Source organism: Trachymyrmex cornetzi, unplaced genomic scaffold (genome assembly GCF_001594075.2).
Source record: "Trachymyrmex cornetzi isolate Tcor2-1 unplaced genomic scaffold, Tcor1.1 scaffold380, whole genome shotgun sequence".
In the NCBI taxonomy this organism is placed as follows: Eukaryota; Metazoa; Arthropoda; class Insecta; order Hymenoptera; family Formicidae; genus Trachymyrmex; species Trachymyrmex cornetzi.
The window spans coordinates 588,885-609,298 of NW_017298535.1; the positions used below are offsets into that span (position 1 = coordinate 588,885).

The window sequence follows — 20,414 nt, forward strand, 5'->3', positions numbered from 1 at the left end:
GAAACGGCGCAGGACAGTTCGCGCCGAGGACGCCGCGAAAACGGAGCAGAAGCTGGAGCACCGTCTGGGCGGCATCCTCTGCTGCGCAGTATGCCTCGATTTGCCTCGCGCGGCCGTCTATCAGGTAGGTCGGTCCTCCCTTCTCCTTTTCCACCTCCTCCGCCTGGGAGGTCTGGCATGTAACGAGCAGCTCGTGTCGTTATCGAGAAGATAAATAGAAAAACAACCTGTCCTCAAATTTATGACGTCTGAAATTCGCGAGTCGAGACGCGCCGGACAAACGCAACGTGCGATACCACCTTTCCCCTCACATCCCGCGTCGTCCTACTCGTGTGGCAGTCCATCGACCCGTTTGAGGTCGATTTTTAGAGCGACGTTACGTAGAGACGAGGTGGTATGGTCGCGCGATCTGATCCACGAGCCTCGTTTCCTCTGCGGAAGATCAGTCCAGGTCGTTTGTCGTGGACACGTCCTGCTAGATACTCGCCAGGCACAAGTGTGGCCGTCCACCTAAGAGAAGGCTCTGTCTTACATCGCCCAAGTTGCATCCCATTCACACCGCGTCGACGATCCTTCCGAAAGAAGTGCGACCGAGTCGATTAAAAGCTGCAGATACCTCGCATTGAAACGTACGCTTTTAATTCTGAGAAAGTTTGTATATACGCCACGCAAAGCAGAATCTTTCATCGCGTTATTATATTGCTACCTTACTATTCACAGCAGACTGCGTTCTTCTCCTTCTCCTCCTCCTCCTCTTCCTCTTCCTTCTTCTTCAACCTTATCCCTCTACTAAACATTTTTTTTTCTCTCTCTCCGTTTCCATCTTTTGCTTTTCCTTATTTTTTTCGCTGTGACAAGTCAGAGTGGCTTGCAATCTAGGTATGGAACTAATGAATCGTCTCTGTCGAATAGTTGCATTTTTTTCTATTTTGTTATTGGCAGTCGAAATGTGAATCAACATGGATCTTGATACTGAGCTGATCAGTGCCAAACATGGATCACTCTCCTTATGTGTTTTTTGTCGACAATACTAAAATATACGCCGAAAACCCGAAAGTATAGCAATAATATAATCATACAGTCCCCTGTTTTTCATAAATTGAGCTTTATACACAGGTCGAATAATGAGTTTGTCTATTGAGACAAGACAAGACATGTTAAGTTTTCCGCAGGTAGGTGACTTTATATTTTTTTCTTTATATTAAAAAAAATGATTGAGTTCAGCAAACTCAACAGTTGAGTGAGCGTTCACTACTATTGATGTATTCTTCTAGATCTAAAGTCTGATTGGGAATGATCCAGAAGAATACATTAATAACAGCGAGTGTTCACTCAATTGATGAGTCTGCTAAATGCAGCAAAAGACATGCTGCTGCTATATTTATCAATGAATCGTTGTGTGGCAAACTTGTGTGATGTACGAAAGAAATTTTCTTTTTTGCAATATTCACAGATTTGAAATATTAAAGCTAAGACACGTATGCGCATATCTTTGCTTTGAAAGATCAAATATTTCACTTATTTAAGAAAGAACATTTTTTTTAAATATAAATAGTTACACGCAGAATTTTCTATGTGCGCATTTGCTATATTTTCGCAGTTAATTATATTGATTCCCTCATTATAACTGTGCCTGCGTATAACGCGGTATTCATAATTAATTTCAACTACTGGAGAGAGAGAGATATAGGTAATACCTCTTGGAATCCCTAAATAGGTACCTTAAACAATCTCAGGACGCTTAATATTGTTATACAGTTATTTTGTACAATATTATTGATACTCCCTTTGAACAGTTCAAAACTGGAAGCTCAATATAGTCATCAGATAATCAATAATATTGTGCAATATCATGTTGTGTAATAATATGGGTTGTCTAGGAGCTACTTTAAAGAGAATGTAAAGCAGCATTCTCGAGTTGTTGTGTGTATGCATGCAGCTACTCATACTCGTTTAAAATGTTGATCGCAAGAGGGATACACGGTGAACTGTTTGTAGATATTCCCTAGAACCCGTTCCGTTAATTTTTCATCTCGATACATCTTTCTTTAGAATAACGACGCGAAATATATGGCGTAAAGGGATTTATAATAACCATTGTAACGTAATACGAGAGGTTGTATCACCTATTCTCATATTCTTAATTAATGTTAAACAGACATGTGTGTAAAGTCCCTTATGCAGACGCACGTAGACGTTTTCATTTATAACACTGAAGACTTATATTCATTGTATTCTTTCAGTTGTAAATTTCTACAAACACTCCACACACACTCTGCTCCTTTTTCTTTTTACATAGAATCTATCGCATTTATGAAAAACGATGTTTGTTTCTGTGATTCACAGAATAGCGGGGGTTGGAAGCCCCGTGTTTCACTTATAGTATCTCTATTAAAACGGTTAGATAAAATAGTGAAGTACTTAAGATTTTAGATCTTTGTAGTTCTTTAGTATATAATATATTTGATATTTGAATCTTACGAAACGTATATAATAAATGATATTTGAATCTTACGAAACGCTATGTTTAATATAAGAGACTATCGAGAAGCAGGGAACATATTCAGAGAGCACAAATGAGAATATAAAGGCTTATTGTTAAATTAATGCGAAACCGATGTCCATCAGTTATAGTCAACAGCGAGAGAATGAGAGTGAGGGAGAGAAAGCGAATACAGAGAAACAAGACAAAGATCTGTACAAACTGTATAGTGCAAAACAAAAATAAATATTCTTAAAGGTTATTAGTTAGTTATTTCGCATAAAACACCCCTTTTCACTTGTCCCACGTGTCATCATCCTCGTTTCTTCCCTTCTGTCATTGATATATTAGTATTGTTAAAAGTAATTTCTTAGAGAGTACTCGTGATAACTTAAACAGACCATCTTGATAAATACATGTTGATAGTTGTGATTAATGAGTATTCGTACGATTTTGTGTTTCAGGTTTAAACTTCAAAGTGATGGTAATATACATAGCATTAATTTTTTGGTTCTATTTGGGTTTGATTATGATTCTGGGAGTTCTGTAGTGTACGCAAATAAGAATGCGAAACAGAAAATGAATATGCGTAGTAAAACGTTGAGTAGAAAAAAAAATCGGCTTGTTGTTAACGTGTACATTGAATTAATAATGTTAGCTATATGTTTCTCATGAAAAGTCATTAAAGTTTGTAATTTAGAAAGTTATACATCTTAAATAATACATTCGCTTATGAGCACATAATGTACATATATGAGAGAATTAGGTGTTTAATCTTCTAATATATAAAAAAAGAAAATTTAACAAAAAAACATTAATAACACAATAATAATACAGCAAGAACGTTAATAATACATGCTGCAATGATGTTCACAGTGTGCTAATGGACACTTGATGTGTGCTGGTTGCTTCACTCATGTCCTCGCAGATGCCAGGCTGCGGGACGAGATGGCAACATGTCCCAACTGCAGAATCGAAATCAGCAAAACCACCGCGTCACGAAATCTAGCAGTCGAAAAAGCCGTGTCTGAGTTACCTGCTGAATGTCAATATTGCGCTAAGGAGTTCCCACGAAATTCCTTAGAACATCATGAAGAGGCTATGTGTGAGGAAAGGTAAATTCGTAAGGCAAAATTTACAATTTTACAAGGATTTCTCATTGACGTCTCTAACTATAATGCAACTGATCTCTATAATATAATTACAGGTGAACTGCGCAAATACATAGGCAATTTATTTATGTGTACATAACTTCCCTAAGTTTCCTAAAATTTAATATGCCTCGCATTAGAAATGCATGTCCCAAAATCCTACATAAAAGTTTTCTCTCAACCTCCTATGCTCTCCTTGTTGTAGAACGTATTTGTGTACGTGTATGCTCATATCCAATGTCTAATTACTTGTACAGGATATCTAGTTGCAAATATAGTAGAATCGGTTGTCCGTGGCGAGGCCCAAATCACGAGATTCCGGAACATGAAAGTCACTGCGTTCATCCTTATCGTACGGGTGCGGACGTGATGGAGGCTTTGCGTGAGATCGATGCCCGTACCTTGGAAGAACGTAGGCTCTATGACAATGTCTTTGATCTTTTGTCCTACGAGAAAATCACGTTTAACGGTCTGTATCAATTCTTGAGCATTATTATATAACGTTAGGCAAAATATATTAAAATAATCTGTAGATTACTAGATAGAAAATGTATGTCATATTTTTTTTCCTAGCAGCAACGGAAACTACAATTGCATAAATAACTTTTTTGTATCACGATATTAATTTTACTCTCTTGATTTACCTCTTTATCGTATCTTCTCTTTCTTTTTTAGCTACAGATGCTCGAAGATTTATCAATTATCTGTAAAATTTTATCATTTGTAGATTTACAGATGAAGCCATATCGCACTGACGAATTTATTCATAAACTATTTTACGAAACCTCTCGATTTGGCGCTTTCAACAACCAGTGGGTAGTAAAGGCCAGAATCAACAGTAATCAACGCGATCCTACTCAAAGTTCAGAGCGAGACATAACTTACCAAGTACGAAAAACCGCATGTCTTCATAATTTCATAGAAAACTTTAAGTACCGTTATTCATATACGTGCGCGTGTACGTGAGTTAAGAGTAAAAGAGATTATTGAAATATAAATCCGATAACGATGTAGATATTGCGATCTAAGTATAAAAATATGTTTCGTAGCTGATACTAAAGACAAAAACTACTTACCCGCTACCAGTTTATTACTTGATCTTGAAAGGCCCGTTCGGCGATATGAAGGTCCATCCGAGAATTCATAGATTCGAATTCACCGAGCAAGAAAACGAGAGTCCGTATTTTACGTTACCGCTACCGGACACGGCGGAGTGCAATAGACTTCTTGCAGCTAAAGCCATCAGTTTTAGGTAAAAAATTGATCCTAAAGAAGAGGTACTGCAGAGTTACTTTATTACAATATAATACACAATAGAGTGTAACTCATATGTACAGCGTGTAATTTTTCGTTTGCAGACTAATAATGTTCCTGGCGTCTAAGTAGCTTACAACGACGTATCTATTGTCAAGATTTTGTCACAAATGGAATCGATCTTCGACGAGATCTTCTAGACGTAATGACAAATAATTATAGAGATCACAGAGATTTATAATCGTTTACAGTAGCGAGAGAGAAATATTGATCATGGTAATGATAATGATGACGAAAAGAGAAGATGCTAATATCATTGTAATGTTTAAAAATACATGTTGAGTATATTGACGAAGATAAATATGTATAAAATTAATACAATGTGACATATACAAAAAACACGGTAATATATATAAGTATTTGAGAAATTAGGTTGAATTGCTTTATAATTCCCTTTTACATCAAACTTTTACATTAAAAAGAAAAAGAACAAACTAAAGATTAGTGAATAGTTTATGTAGATTATTCTTAAATGATAAATTATTGTATTATTGTACGTACCAATTGTGCAATGTGCTATACCCCAAGGTTAAAAGCTAAATGATCAGTATCTTAGATAATTAATTTACTATACATACCCCTGTCCATGAAGAGCCTATCGTGTTTCTTTTATTTAAATAAATAAAACGCTATCGATGTAAAATTCCGAATAAAAGTTATAATTGTAATAAGACTAAAACTACTTTATTACATCCAATTCACATTGATGTAGCGTTAAGTCGTTTTTATACATCGAAGAGCGGTATCGAACAAAAAGTAATGTTTCTATGATAATTCTTACGGATTCCTAATTTATGACGCGTGTGGCACATTAGAAATTTTTTTCTCTATAATTCTCAATTGCAACCTTTTTATCTTTCTACTCTAAAAAAGAGCTAAATATTAATTATGATAATTCCGCCAAGTTGATGAAGGTGTTGTTGCTTGTTTTTGAGCCATTTGTATTATTCAGTGGAAATATTAATGGATTGAGATTGTTTTCGGGTTGGCTGCTACTAAGTCTGCGATACTTCGGCACGACCAATCTGGAATCGGGTTCCGAACAACCGGTCAACCAGTAAGATGTCACTCTACCCTTTCCCTTCAACTCCACCTCTCCTCTGAGCTCAAGATCGAATGTCCCGAACTTGTCCAAGATATTCTTCGTCGCTTTGGAGACGTGTACTCTCAAAGCTGTGAAACAAATTATATAGTTAAGCTTATATTTAATTTTTATATTTAATTCTTTACATAGGATTAAAAACTTTAACTGAAAATCTTTCAATTTTTAAAACATTTGTGTTTTTTTTTTGTTATTATCTAATATACAGGATTTATCTTACGAAGACCGGAGGATTCCATTCGAGACGCCGTGTTCACGGTGTCGCCGAAGAGGCAATAATGCGGCATCTTCTGACCCACCACTCCAGCGCAAACTGGACCACTATGCACGCCGATCCGTACGCTCAATTGAGTATTCTGCTTGTGTATTATGGTGAACGATCTGACGGCGTCTAATATTGCCAGAGCCATCAGTCCAATCTCCCTCGCATGTTCGTCACCATTTCTCTCTGGAAGACCAGACGCCACCATATACGCGTCTCCTATTGTTTCCACCTGTAAATCAATCTCAAAATCATTTCTTTTCTCAAAGTCATTTCAGAATTTGTTATTAGAGTTCAAGTTTGGAGACTGAATGACTCTGGCGTAAATGCGTTTCTTTTTTCTAAAATGAATCATTTATGTGTCTTTATTTATAATTTATTTTGTTACATATCTACCTTATAAACGTCGTAGAATCCAATAATACTGTCGAAGGTACTGTACAAATCATTCAGGAAATCCACGACCTCCATAGGTGTACTCTGCGCGCATAGCGCCGTGAAACCAACGATATCGCTGAAATAGATGGTGACGCACTCAAACTGCTCCGGTTGCACCATCTCCCCAGCCATTAACTGACCGGCGACTTGTCTTAAAAAAAATCACTATTAAAAAGAGCGAAATGCCGAGAAACTAGACAAAGCAATGATAAAAGATTTCGATACCTCGGAAGCACCTGGTACAGCAATTCCTCGCTGCGACGCTTTTCCAAGCTCAATTGCTCGGTCTTCTCCTCGACGAGCGCCTCCAAGTTGTTGGCGTATTGCTCCATTCGCCGTAGCAGATCGTCCATTAAATTCTCGCAATATCCTCTGAAATGTGAATGCAATATTTTGTAGTATATTTATATACATTTGTTTATATATTTTTACATTTATATCTTTTATAATTTAAATATGGTATACGAGCGACTCAATCGTGGAGAGAGGATAACAAGATATATAACAATATAAATATATTTAAAAGATCAAAGCACGATGTAACGTGAATGAGTCGTCCGTATGCCATCGCGATTAATTGAAAATACACTATCGTTCTCCCGATTTGAAATAAAAGTACTTCATGATTCCTCGTATTATGCCGCGAATGGTGTGGAAGCTGGGTCGTTCGTCAGGAACTTCGTGCCAACACTTCTCCATCAATGAGAGTATATCCGGCGGACAGTCCTTCGGCGTGACTTCCGGCCTTAAAGGAGGATTCTCCGACGCTGATACTCTGTTCACGATCTTCGTAGCAAAGGCATCAAAATGATAAAAAAATCGCGCTAAAATTAGAATTTAAAAAAAGAATGAAATGGATCATACCTCTTGCGCCGTCATAAAAGTCCTGATTATCTCGTACGGACCACCGCGGACCACTATCTCCTCCAGGATAATCGCGAAACTGTAAACATCGCCCTTCTGCGTCGCGGCGCTGCCGGGTGTTATCGTTAATGGCAGGAGTTCCGGAGCGATCCAAAGTAATTCTGCAAATAAAGATTCTATTGATTGAGTCAATTTTTAATGCATCAATCATATATTCTTTCTAAATTCTTTAGGGTGGAATCTCACCTTAAAGAACGAAAATTGAGCCAGGCTTGAAAAAGAGTGGCACGATTTTTAATCTTTAAGAGTGAAATTTCACTCTTCAGAGTGACAATTCACTCTAAAAGTTTTAGAGAATTTAAATCGTTTATAGTTTATATTTTTTGATGCAACTCACTGATGTAATAATTCTCGTCCATAATCAATTCGGAAGGTGTGGTGAGAGTTTTAAGACCGAAATCCGAAATTTTTAATACAAAACGACCGTCGATTAGGCAATTACACGATCGTAACTTTCCATGGGCGGAAACCTCGCTGGTATGAAGATAAGACATTCCCTACAAGAAAGCAATCTCTTTATCGTTTTCGCTTCATCATGCTTATTCATGATGTACCATTTAATTACAATGCTCTATTATAAATCAATATAATATTAATTAAGATACAATTAAGTTATATAAAAACAGTTAAATATGTTGAGATACATTCTATAATTTAACGAAAAACACAACTTCTGCACCTGCATCTACCTTGACGATATCGTGGATCAGGGACATTCGAAAATTCCAATCCAACTTAATTGCCTCATTTTCCAGAACATCCTTCAACGATCCTCGAGGACAATATTCGGTAAGAATTAAGACAGTCGGTGATGGCGAACAGAGGCAAGCCCCAATAAATCTAGCGAGCAATTAAATTTATTAATAAATAGCAAGAAATTGACAGTTTGTAGCAGCGATGTTACGTTGTTAAATATTTATGCTATCGAAGAAATCTTGTGAATGATTATCCTTTTATTATCTACGAGAAAGAAAAACACGGGGAAAAATTGTTTCTACTGTTAAAAGACAAAATACCTCACGGTGTTTTCCGACGTGACGTCCCTGACCTGTTTGATTTCCCAAAGCAATTTCTTTGTCACATCGACTACTTTCTTCTTCGTGACCTTCTTGATAGCTACTCTCTCGCCCTTGTATATCCCAATAGTGGTAAAAACCGTCGTTGGCGGCAATGATTCGCAACTAATCTGCGAACCGCGACGTATCCTCTGTTCCAATCCGTAATTCTATGATCAAGTAAAAGAATCAGTTAAGTTTTACGATTTATAAATCATATATAATTTTATTTTTACTTTACAATAAATAAAATTAAGTAATCTCTTATTGTTTTGCGCACGTTATACTCATAATTTATCGCTCACGTTTGCGTCGGATATCGCTTGGTGTAAATTTATCTTCGATGAGAACTGTTTCCCAACTTCTAGAAGCAATTCCTCGGGTCTCACACGCCAGGACATGTTATTGAGATCGGCAGATAACCGCAAATGTCTATGCAAAGAAATTTTTTCACGTCAATTAATTTTATATTCTATTATAATTTTATATTCTTCACAAATATTTAACATTAAAAAATTCTACGTTCCTATTGTTATATCAGGGCTTTTTAGTATCGACACTTTTTTTTTAATTTTATTTCTTTACATATTATTATTTAAAACTCCTGGACCGCGCGCACAAATATAAAATTTGATGAAATCGCATGAAGTATACCTGTATAATAGACACGCGGCTGTAATCGCAGCTAGTAGAAACACAGCGAGCGCTATGCCTGTGTAAGCTACAAACGTATAAGCTTCTCTTCTTGACGTGCAGTCCGGGTCGTTTCCTAAAAAACCACACTCCGGAATATCTAGCGGGGGTCCTTCCCTTCCACCCGGCCAATGGATTTTCTTGCCAGTCATAGGGCTATATTCTCGATTTAATCCTAAATAATGAGCAACCACTTCGAACCTGTAAGATGCCAATATCTTATCCTTGGCAATTTTTTTTATATGGTGTTTTTTTTATAAAAATGTAACATCAATGATAATTTTATATTGACTCAGTTGATTCTCTCTTCATATCGGGTCTTTATAGAATTTTTTCCTCTAATGTTAAACAAATTTATCTTCCTTAATAACAAGATAATCTGTGACATTTAATTTAGAAAAAAATTCTAATTCCTAAACTGTTTAATTGTGAATTTACAATTTGCGAGATGCATCTTGATAGATATAAATGATAAAATCGCGTGGAACGAATGGCATGAATTTTAAGTGACCTTCCGGTAATGGGATCTAAATCAAGAATGCTGTAATCCGCGTCACGATCCCCATTGTCATCTATCCTGACGTGACCTGTAATACCCATGAAGTTTCGGTCCCACATTCTTCTCGTTATAGATATGCCGTCCGTTATATCTCCATCTTCGGCCAGGGTCTCGTTCAACGCGATCCCTAACAAGTAAACACCATCGTAAAATGCTCCGACGAAGAAATTCACCTGTGAAAAAAGCAAGAAATTCATTTCACCCGCTTGGATTGATTTTCTTGATTGATAATATTGTACCCTTAAAATGCTTCGTCTAAAAAAGATCGCAACTTTATTATGTCCTTAGGATTCTATATTATAGAATTATTATTTTAATGAACTCACTTCTTCGTCCTCTAAAAATGAATAATTGTAATTGGTTTGCGCACGATGCTTGACGCTATCGGCGAAATCTTGAAATCGCGGACTAGTCGGTTGAAGAAGAGACACCCTCAGTAAAGCCTCGTAAGCCTTCCTGGCAGTGGCATCGTCCTCGTCCCCAACCTCCCAGTCATGATCGCCCCAGTACGAACCCTTAAAATTTATTTGATTGATTTAACATTGATGAGAAAGTGTTATCCGTGATAGTTTTGCTGTCACGTTGATATATGACGTATTTAAAATAGTCTTTTCTCACTTATTATAGCGCCTTACGTGAAATATCTCGACGTCGAAAAAAGCCCAATCCCCTTTTGTCATTCCTAATTCGTGGGCGGCCAGCATAAATCTTCTGACAAGCGTTCCGCGAACGCTGAGTATCACAACTGTTCAAAATTATTATCTTTTAAATTGTCGTTAAAAACACAACGTCTTAGCATCGCGATTTTTTGTCACCGCGTAGAAATATTTCTACGTTGAACGTTTCAGATTAAAGATATATCCGATTAAAGATATATTATAATTATATGTATTTCTTAACAAAATATAAACTAAAAAAATATGAAAAAATTATCAATTTTTCTACGTTGTATTCAAAAGTAATACAAATGCTTGACAATTTTAAAATCTGAATAAAAAATTATTTCAGTAAAAAATAAACATGTTTTTAAACAATAATTAAGATAAAATGAGAAAATGTTTATTTAAATTATAAAATTGTATTGTCAAATATAAATATTAATTTATTGAACCGTTTAATATGTATATAACATTCATTTTTTTACGTAAAGTTTTCTAATTTTAGTCAATTTTTGTAGAGACTGTACACTTTTTTTATATATCCTTAATGACGTAAAAGAGAGATTTATCTAATAATTTTGAAAAAAATTAGAGTTAATTTAAGTCTTTCAGAGAACACCCTGCAAGCATAAGACAAAAGCGATCACTCACTTCTAGCGTACATGCTCGCGTCGCGCAGGTAAAGGTGATACGATTCGTCCTCGGAATTTCCGTCTAACTCCCTCACGAATTTTAGAAGTCCGTCCTTATGCAGACCGTACTCCAGATTTTTCCCTACCGTCAGCGAAAACAAGTCCGACCTGTCCAGTATAAGTGCGACGTGGGACCAACCGAACTCCTTAAACACGCTAGCGAAGACGAGCCGCAATCGGCATTGGCAGTACGACATCCTCGTTAAAGTGGGATACTTGCTTTTGTCTTTGAAAATTCCCTTCGAGAATTAAAAGATGAAAAAATATGTTATGATAAAAAATCCATCGTGTGACGACAGGAAGAGATCGCGACGAGAAAAAATATCTAGACTCTATTGTGAGATTTTATTTCTATAGTCAAAACAATATGCCAAAAATTCATATCAATTATAATTTATGATAATATGTTAGATGTATATAAATAATTAAGTAGAATATAGTGGTAATTATTATGAAATATTGAAGAAACCTTTGATATCATTATCATAATTCCGAGCTTAATGAATTTTACGAGGGCTAAAGTAACATTATGCGGAGAATTTATATACCGTTCTCTCTTGTAATTAGCACGTAGCTAATTAATATATTAATGATATTACGTTAAAAAAATAAAATATCAGATGAGCTGCAACATTAACTATCATGAATGCTTACACTGGAAAAAGAGTCTAGTTGCATTAATTGGAATTCTGATTGAAAATGAACAAATCAGAATTTTCTGGTTGAATCTATTATAATTCTAATAGAGATAACCAATTTTGATTGATCAGAATCTTCTGATTTGTTCATTTTTAACCAGAAATTTTTCTCAGTGAAACAATACTCAATGCAGCAATTGGAGGAACAGAAAGAAAAAAAGATTCTAAAAGACTCTTTCGCAGCTTCTTACCGACGTTTCATTCTTCCATTTATGGATCCTTCCAAGGATACCGGACGTGACAGACAGTTCGCCTTCCGAGGGAGGCTTGGTTCGCAAAAAAGCGATAATCACGTTTCACATAAATGAGTATTAACATTGACACAATACGGCGACTCGTCTTAATATCGGAGCGTACGATGCGACATCAAAAACGTTAGAAAATAGGGGAAGCAAACTGGGGAATTAATCTAATTTAACACAATTTTACACAATTTTGTAATTACAATTGTTGGCGCAATAGCGTTCCTCTAGTCGAATAGTCTTCAGAGAATAGTCATCATCGTTGCGAGATTAATTAATATTAAATGCTGCTCTCTAAATCTGAATCAGTGGATAATCACTGATATCAGTGCCAAGTATGCCACTGGTAATCGGTGAATTAAATGTGAGATCCCTAATCTAGCTAATCTTTATTGTGTGATTTAACTAACCTTGTTTTAGTAAATTAAATTCAATGAATATGATATTGAAAGATTAAAATTAACGTGCAAATGTCAGTAGTTTAGTTATATAATGCTTAAACATTCTTCCTTTTTTAGTTGAACTTCACTGATTATCAGTGCAAAGTATGCCACTGGATAATTAGTGACTATCCACTGATTCAGATTTAGAGAGTGAGTTATGCAAATGCAAGATTTAAGTTAATTGACTGGACGAAAATGTATATTGGGGCTAGTAATCAAATGTTGACACGTGTATCGGCAGCGCGGAAGTAAGTGCGACTTACTTGATCACCCATGCCGGTGATAATTGGACTGTTCCAGTAGGCCGCGAGACGTGCCACAGGCTCCAGGGCGAAGGCGCAGGCCGGTCCAACGAATGCGATCACGTTGTCACGGAAATGCATGTCCGCTGCTAAACCGGGTGCCCTCGCCCCGCTGCAGGTCGGATAACTGAGGAATTCGAACATTCGTCGTTGACCGTATCTCAAATTTTGCGATTAAAATTAACACAGTATTATTAGATCTCGATGTTGTCAAGTACGCAAAAGATCTATCATTTTTTCAACAAATTTTTTTTATTTAATTATAACATAAAATTATAACTATTTATTATTTGACGATTTAATCATAAGTAGCGCTTTTGTTACTTTTAATTGATTTATGGCTGTTTACATTAGCAAAAAATTCTGGTTGTATATTAAGGAATTAAACATTATAAAGATTTGAAGAAATAGAATTTTGTGCACTCTCTGAAAAATTATATATATGTACAATTATAAATGAAATTTTAGACCGATAAGAATAAATCAAATAACAGAGAGAAGGAATTTTATTTTCGGGCAAAGCGGATTTTAATTGGAGTTTGATAATATTCATGCAAATTTGCAAATACATTTTTTTCAATCAATTCTTTGTAGTGATTTAAGTCGCTTATTAGCATCATTATTAAATTAATCAATGTAATTTGTGATGTTATTTCCAATTCTAGTTTATCATTGCGTTTCAAGTCCGACAAATTGAATTGGAACGCAGTTTAGAGAATTTAAACAAGTACTTGCAAATTTGCATATAAATATTAAGCAACAAGATTCACTTCGATTGAAAAGAGGATTTTTTTCTTACTTAATACGTATTCTTTATTTTTTCCTATTATTATGAATTGTAATTAGGAAATAAATTAAATTAACGAGTAAACTGTTATCTTAAAACGATGAAATTAACACAATTTTTTATCAGATTATTTCAAATTTGATATACATTTCAACAATTGATATACATTCTCCATCTCATAAAGTGAATTTTGGATAGAATATTTAGCCCTTTATTGATAAGATAAAAAAATCAGTTTTTCTATGAAATTTTATTCTCGCAAAGTGAAAGTGTATTATTTTCAGAGATATTATTTCATTTTTCGAAAATCAACATAACTTTAATATTTTTTAAATATACTCGTATTTACAAGATGCATAATATATTTACAAGTAGTCAATAATATAAATTTTTAAACATGAGAATACTCATTTCTTCAGCTAAATAAAAACCATGTGCTTATCTTTCAACAACGATCCAATTTTCGTTAATGTAGAAATGTACACTCCTGCATTGATATGGAAATATATGCGTGCATGGTTAATATCAATCTGTGAAAACGCACAAAGTGGATGTATATGATGGATCGTATATATCATGTATTAAAGCGCAAACATAATACGATTAGATTACTGGGGGTGGATGTGACAGGGATTCGCTTGGATATATATTCTCCCGCTCTCTTGTGCAGTTGCACGTGACGTACATACAGTATCCGCTGGTATCCGCGTCCTTGAAGAGCGAAATGCGCATTTCGGTGTGAATATTCTGTATACGCGCGTACGCGCAATTAGCGACGAATGGCAACAATAATCACGATGCATTCGACACACCGGGATAGGGACGCGTTGCGCGAGCAACAGCTCGAGATAATGGCGCATTAATTGTACCCGATGAATGGCCAATGATTGAATTCCCATCGATCTGAGCTAATTGAAAATGTCGGGAATGCGGCGCGGCGCGCAGAAATGTCGCGGTCCTGCTGCATCTCTCGTAAATGTTTGCAATGACAATGCAGATAGTTGGGGAATTTTGATTTGCGAGAAAAGAATTTAATTATTGCGTCGCGATCGCCGTGTACGAAATGTTATCGTCAACCAAAATGAATGTTGGGATTTTTGTCGGAGTTTAATTCTTTACTGAAATAATGTTTATATACAACGTACACGGAGAGAATTTTCTTTTAAAATTTATCCTGAAAATATAGTTGCGATACAATATAATATTTTAAAGATTTTTATCATGCACTTCAGTAAAATTGATTAAACTTATTTTATACTTTATTGTAGTTTTATTAATGAATGAAAGCGATTTACATTAAAATTCTCCGAAATACAATGTTGTCCCACGACTGTCATATTTTCAGAGTAAATTCTAAGAAAAAATTCTATCCGTGTATAAAGATGATGGCACACAAAAAATTTAAGCAATAATAAGTAATAAACAAATAAACATTTTAGATTTACTACTGCTTACATCTTACTGATGCCTTACTTTTTTGCGTAGCCTTAAGTAGCGCATAAAGCGCTTACGAAGGATTAAAAAAGTGTATTTAAGCGCTTTTTTTAGCACTTTGCAGACGCTACTGTGCTACTTGGGAATTCTCGTACAACAGCCCTAACAACACAGACCTCCAGGGGACATCCAGGGGACATCCTGAAGACGTCCAAAGGACGTCTGTATGTCCTTTGAACATCCTAAGAACATCCTCAGGATGTATCCCGGATAAAGTGTGTTATTAGGGAGACGACAGGGCTCGGTAAAATAACTGATACGACTTATTTAAAATAAAAAATATAAAATAAATTCCAGAAACTTATTTAAAATATAAAATCGTAGGAATCGGTAAAATAACTAATACGACTTATTTGAAATAAAAAATATGAAATAGGTTTCAAGAACTTATTTAAAATATTAAATAAAAAATAAGTCTCTCTCACAAGAAATTATTTTTAATATAAAATAAGAAATAAGGTCCGAAAATGCATTTATTTATTTAAAATATAGAATAACTTTTATTTAAAATAATAAAAATAACTTCTCTTTTATTTTAAATACGTTTTCGAAAGGTATTTCTTTAAATAAAATATAGATTTTGAAAATTTACTTAAAATATAAAATAAGAAATATGTATTTTAAATAAAAGTTTCAAATAGTAAATACAAAATATTTTAATGATTTTTTGTTTATTTGAATATATGCATATACATTTATAAGTATAACGTTTCAGTTTTTTTTATATAGCTATAGCCTATAATTAATACTTAATAGTATTAACTCTACGCGAACTAGGTGGAAAATCAACATGGATCATATGTGGGTGGTATCTCATATCCCATACTATACTTTATCATAAATATTCTATAATTTAACTACTCACTTTTACCGACAGGTCGGTAACATAACTGATACAATTTATTTAAAATAAAAAATATAAAATAGGTTCCAGAAAATTATTTAAAATACAAAATCGATAAAAAGCTGATACAACATTTAAAATAAAGCTTATTTAAAATAAAAAATATAAAATAAGTTCCAAAAACTTATTTAAAATATTAAATAAGAAATAGATCAGAAGAAGTTATTTAAAATAATAAATACTAAATAACTTTTTAATTTCTTCTTTATTTAAATATATATATTTTAAATAAATTTATTTGAAATAAGACCGAGCCCTGACAGATGATAATTGTCAATGAATCGTTAAAATTTTCGTCGGGGATTAATTTATTAAAAGAATGACTGTTTTACATTGCAGTTAATTAAACGCCGTTGTAAAAGCGTGACATTTCGATGTCATTACTGAAATGGTAATTACAACGTGATTATGTTTAATTCACGAGCAACAGGTGATATATGATTGTAAATAAATTGTTGGAATTTTTGTAGGAAATTAATTATTAACCTTTAAAAAGCAGAGAATTGTTTTTAAAATCTTACAGTTTTTTCTTGAGTGAGATTTATTATAATTAATTACTTCATTATATTCCTTTCTCCAAGATATGACATTATTAATTATTTCAGCGCCATTATAGTAGCTTTTTTGTCCTGTAAAGGTTAATGAATGGCCGTTTTACGTTACAATTAATTAAATGTCCTTATAAAGACGCGATCCTTTGGTGTCAGGCGAAATGGTGATTATATGTATATTTAGTCAAAAAAGCTACCTCGAGCCTTATTTTATATATTTATATGTATATTATCTGTTGAATGTGGATTAACACGTGTAATCCTCATTCACTAGATGATATATAATTGTCAATAAATTGTTGGAATTTTTACGAATTAGCTCATTAGATTTTTCAAAGAACGATTATTTTTTACACGTATATATATACATATATATACATCACACTTAATAAAATGCTTAATAAAGATACTTACATTATGTAGCAGTAGTAAATAGATTATACTAACATTATAGCAATAGTAAATAGATTACTACTAACATTATAGCAGTAGTAATCATAATTATAATACATGTAATTAAAGTTACAAATCCCAAAAATTTTCTTCTCAGTAAACAACGTGTAATTCACGTTCAATAAATAATATATAAGTAAATATCAATAAATTGTCAAAATTTTTATTGGAAATTAATTCATTAGAAGACTAATCATTTTACGTTGCAGTTAATTAAATGCCATTATAAAGGCACGGCATTTCGATGCCGTTGCTGAAATAATGATTACAACCATGTGTAATCCCCGAGCAACAGATGATATTACACCACGTAACGTAGCATAGGCGCGGCGATACATATTCTGTACATATGCACGTAAATACATTTTTTATACGATGTTTATATGGAGAGAAATGGATGATCGATATAACAAGTGTCACATGTAAAAAATAATTTTCACTCGCGTAGATAATTCGTCGTTCTTCTTTTCCGCTAACCTCGAGAGGGTTGAGCAGTTGTATGGTTAATATCGTGAACGCGTCTTTTCATGCAAATGCCTGTTCAATTGTATCAATGTAATGACGCAAAAGGGGTGCACGTGAGCAGCGAAATGGATTATAACGCATGAAGTATAACGAGACGACTGAAACGAGATATAACATATCACAATGCAGAAAATAATGACATTTTATATTACATTTCATCTGATGTAATGAAATATCTTTCTTTTATTTACGTCGACATTATATGTGACTATTTCTAGACTTGATTTTAAATATTTTTATAACGTATTTTTTCCCTCCCGATTCTTCTTCGACCGTATTTTTTTCCCTGATGTCAACGACGACAAAACAGCAGAAAATATAAAATCTCATGGCCAAATAAAAATGGCAGAACCACGTATTACGAATAAACGGTCCATTAAAGGGACGTTTCATAAAAGAAAATTACGACGAGACACTTTTATGCGTCTTTCATCCGATATATTTTTTTTTATCATACAATGAGGAAATTAGACATCGCAATTGTTAAATTAATTCAATAGGTGAATTTGATAATCGTCTTTGTTGTTTTTTCAGCTTTGATTGATATAGCGTCTGAAATGATGGATGATCTTCCTCCTTTTGTTTTCCGATAACAATTTATACTACGTTTACACGGCTTGATTTATGTCGAAGTTATAACATCGATGTTATAACTTCGGCATAAATCGAGCCAAGTAAACGTATAATCAATATTGGGCATAAAGTTATTGTATACCTTCCTTGGACTTTACGCAGCTGCACGTTGTGAACTTTCAGGAATTCATTTACTTCTTCCAAAGCCAGATCGACAGCTGGACCACATCGCTCAAGATCAAACGGGCTGTCAAGATGGGATGCCATAAGTACGCCCACGTTATACACCCGCAGAGGATTTCCGTAATCCACTGCGAAGTGGATCAAAAGACGTGAATTCGTCGAGTCGCGAATACAGATATCGACAACCATTCAAACGCTTAATTAAAAGTAATGCTGTTTGAACGAGGGCTTGAAACTGAAGACGAACGTAACGGAGAATAATATCCTCTTGTCTTTGCGGTATTTATACGAGATCTGTTACTTTAAAAATCCCTGCAAATTTATTTCAAAGCTGCTTATATTATAGATGCTTATCAAGATATCCCTTGAAATAAAATGCTACAATATACAATATATTAGATATATTTTTTATAGGCGCTTAAATTAAATTAAATTAAATATTCCGTAAATCAAATAATGGAAGTTTTGTAATTAAAAAATTACGACTGCTGGAACAACTTAAGAGTCGAATTTGTTGCAAATTGAAATGAGACCAAGACGTTAATTCGCGCGATTACGCATCAAAAATACCATTGAAGTGTCGCTATTCGTTGGAGAAATCACATAGAAAATACATTCGTTTTATTCATACGCGCGATTACACAGGGTGTCAGAAAAGCAAGAAGGGACGTAGAATACTGAAACTACAAGCCATGCATACTCAATGAGCTTATTCCCGCCATCGGGATAGAAATTTCAAAAGAACACGTCGATAAAATCGCGCAAAATACTCTTAACAAATGCGTTTATTAAATGACAGAATATTGATATACAGGTTGCATATTGAAATGTTTATCAGCACTTTTGAATACGTCGGTAAACTTTTAATAAAAGAAAATTGATGGACATGGATGTTTTTCAAATAATAAAATCTTGCCAGTGGAATGCGTATTTCTTGAAGTACCTTATTTAAATGTAAGTAATAGATTGTCATAATTCGTTAATATTTATAAGTATTTTAATTGTACTTGGTAATTTTTTTCTAAAAAAAATTATTCTTTTCTTTTCTGTTACCAATATATTACAACAATAATCCCGGATCTACAATAGGGTTTTAAGCCTTAAGCCATAAGAAATGGGCGAATCACAGTCGATTATTCCCCCCGGATTCGATTGTAATTGATCAATTTCTTACGGCTTAAGTCTTAAAACACCTATTATAGATCCGGGGTAAAGAAAAAATAGCGCAAACACAAATTAAAACAAAATTGTTATATTATAATTATTATTTATTGTCTATATAATTATTATATAAAAAAGGCGTCCACGCGCATCGAATTTCTCGTCTTAAAAGTTAAATAAAATTAACTAAATAAAAATTGCAATAAAATTGCAAATTTCAGAAAAGTTTGTGCAGCAACAAAGTACACAGTATTCCGATGAAAAACATCTTTGTGAATGAACAAACATCTTACCGCGCGGTACACTCACGAGCCACGGCACTCGCGAAGCAACAACAACCGACAGCACGAATAACCTCAGCTTCGTGAACATAACGATGAAAAATTCTCTCGAATCGCGGGGAGAGGAAGAGATGATCTGCACACACGTGAGTGGTGGTGCGTGTGTCAAGTTGAAAATAAAAAAAGAAAACGGAAAAGAGATCACACGTCGGACCGCCCGTTGAGCCACATCTAAACTTTCGCGAGGAAGGATTCAGCCTTATATAGGGGTTGATACAGTCCCACGGAGCCGTGGCAATGCGCAATCCAAACGCGCCCCTCGGGGGCACCTGCGAGTGGAAAAAAAAGAAAGAGAAAAAAATGTTATGACGTGCGTTAATTATGCTTCGTACAGATACAAATTACGGGATAAAAATAAATAAATTCTCTCAATTCTCGAACTTTATTCCCCGACGCTTTTCGCAGCCGTGAAGGGTAGATTCGCAG

The 20,414-nt window shown here is 34.4% G+C and overlaps 3 protein-coding genes across 3 annotated transcripts in view; 2 read left to right on the plus strand and 1 right to left on the minus strand.

Moving 5' to 3' along the window:
- The window catches only part of LOC108763702 (uncharacterized), a 1,147-nt gene extending 521 nt beyond the window's left edge, over positions 1–626 (plus strand). Inside the window, exon 3 of the mRNA XM_018511547.1 lies at positions 480–626. Within this exon, the coding sequence (XP_018367049.1) occupies positions 480–626 (147 nt within the window). The remainder of the gene's footprint in view (positions 1–479) is intronic.
- A 2,612-nt stretch (positions 627–3,238) lies between these two features.
- LOC108763723 (cysteine and histidine-rich protein 1 homolog) lies at positions 3,239–5,256 on the plus strand. Its single transcript, XM_018511575.1, has 5 exons — positions 3,239–3,597; positions 3,891–4,102; positions 4,361–4,521; positions 4,683–4,885; positions 4,992–5,256. The coding sequence occupies exons 1-5, from the start codon at positions 3,377–3,379 to the stop codon at positions 5,017–5,019; spliced, it is 825 nt and encodes a 274-aa protein (XP_018367077.1). The 5' UTR covers positions 3,239–3,376; the 3' UTR covers positions 5,020–5,256.
- Positions 5,257–5,295: 39 nt separating this feature from the next.
- LOC108763722 (atrial natriuretic peptide receptor 1) lies at positions 5,296–18,570 on the minus strand. Its single transcript, XM_018511574.1, has 17 exons — positions 18,446–18,570; positions 12,978–13,143; positions 11,291–11,570; positions 10,616–10,725; positions 10,307–10,495; positions 9,933–10,153; positions 9,383–9,622; positions 9,034–9,112; positions 8,690–8,898; positions 8,363–8,513; positions 8,011–8,170; positions 7,614–7,774; positions 7,369–7,535; positions 6,975–7,121; positions 6,708–6,900; positions 6,270–6,543; positions 5,296–6,120 (listed from the first exon to the last, which is right to left on the minus strand). The coding sequence occupies exons 1-17, from the start codon at positions 18,568–18,570 to the stop codon at positions 5,834–5,836; spliced, it is 3,159 nt and encodes a 1,052-aa protein (XP_018367076.1). The 3' UTR covers positions 5,296–5,833.
- Between the last annotated feature and the right edge of the window lie 1,844 nt (positions 18,571–20,414).

What these genes read in the sequence shown, in the direction of transcription:
- LOC108763723 (XM_018511575.1), top strand. Translation starts at nt 3,377, where the DNA reads ATGTGTGCTGGTTGCTTCACTCATGTCCTCGCAGATGCCAGGCTGCGG. An exon ending in GAGGCTATGTGTGAGGAAAG is followed by an intron (nt 3,598 to 3,890) that starts GTAAATTCGTAA and finishes TTACTTGTACAG; the next exon opens with GATATCTAGTTGCAAATATA. An exon ending in GCTAAAGCCATCAGTTTTAG is followed by an intron (nt 4,886 to 4,991) that starts GTAAAAAATTGA and finishes TTTCGTTTGCAG; the next exon opens with ACTAATAATGTTCCTGGCGT.
- LOC108763722 (XM_018511574.1), bottom strand. Translation starts at nt 18,570, where the DNA reads ATGGCATCCCATCTTGACAGCCCGTTTGATCTTGAGCGATGTGGTCCA. An exon ending in TTAGATCCCATTACCGGAAG is followed by an intron (nt 9,623 to 9,932) that starts GTCACTTAAAAT and finishes GGCATCTTACAG; the next exon opens with GTTCGAAGTGGTTGCTCATT. An exon ending in GGACGAGAATTATTACATCA is followed by an intron (nt 7,775 to 8,010) that starts GTGAGTTGCATC and finishes CTTTATTTGCAG; the next exon opens with AATTACTTTGGATCGCTCCG.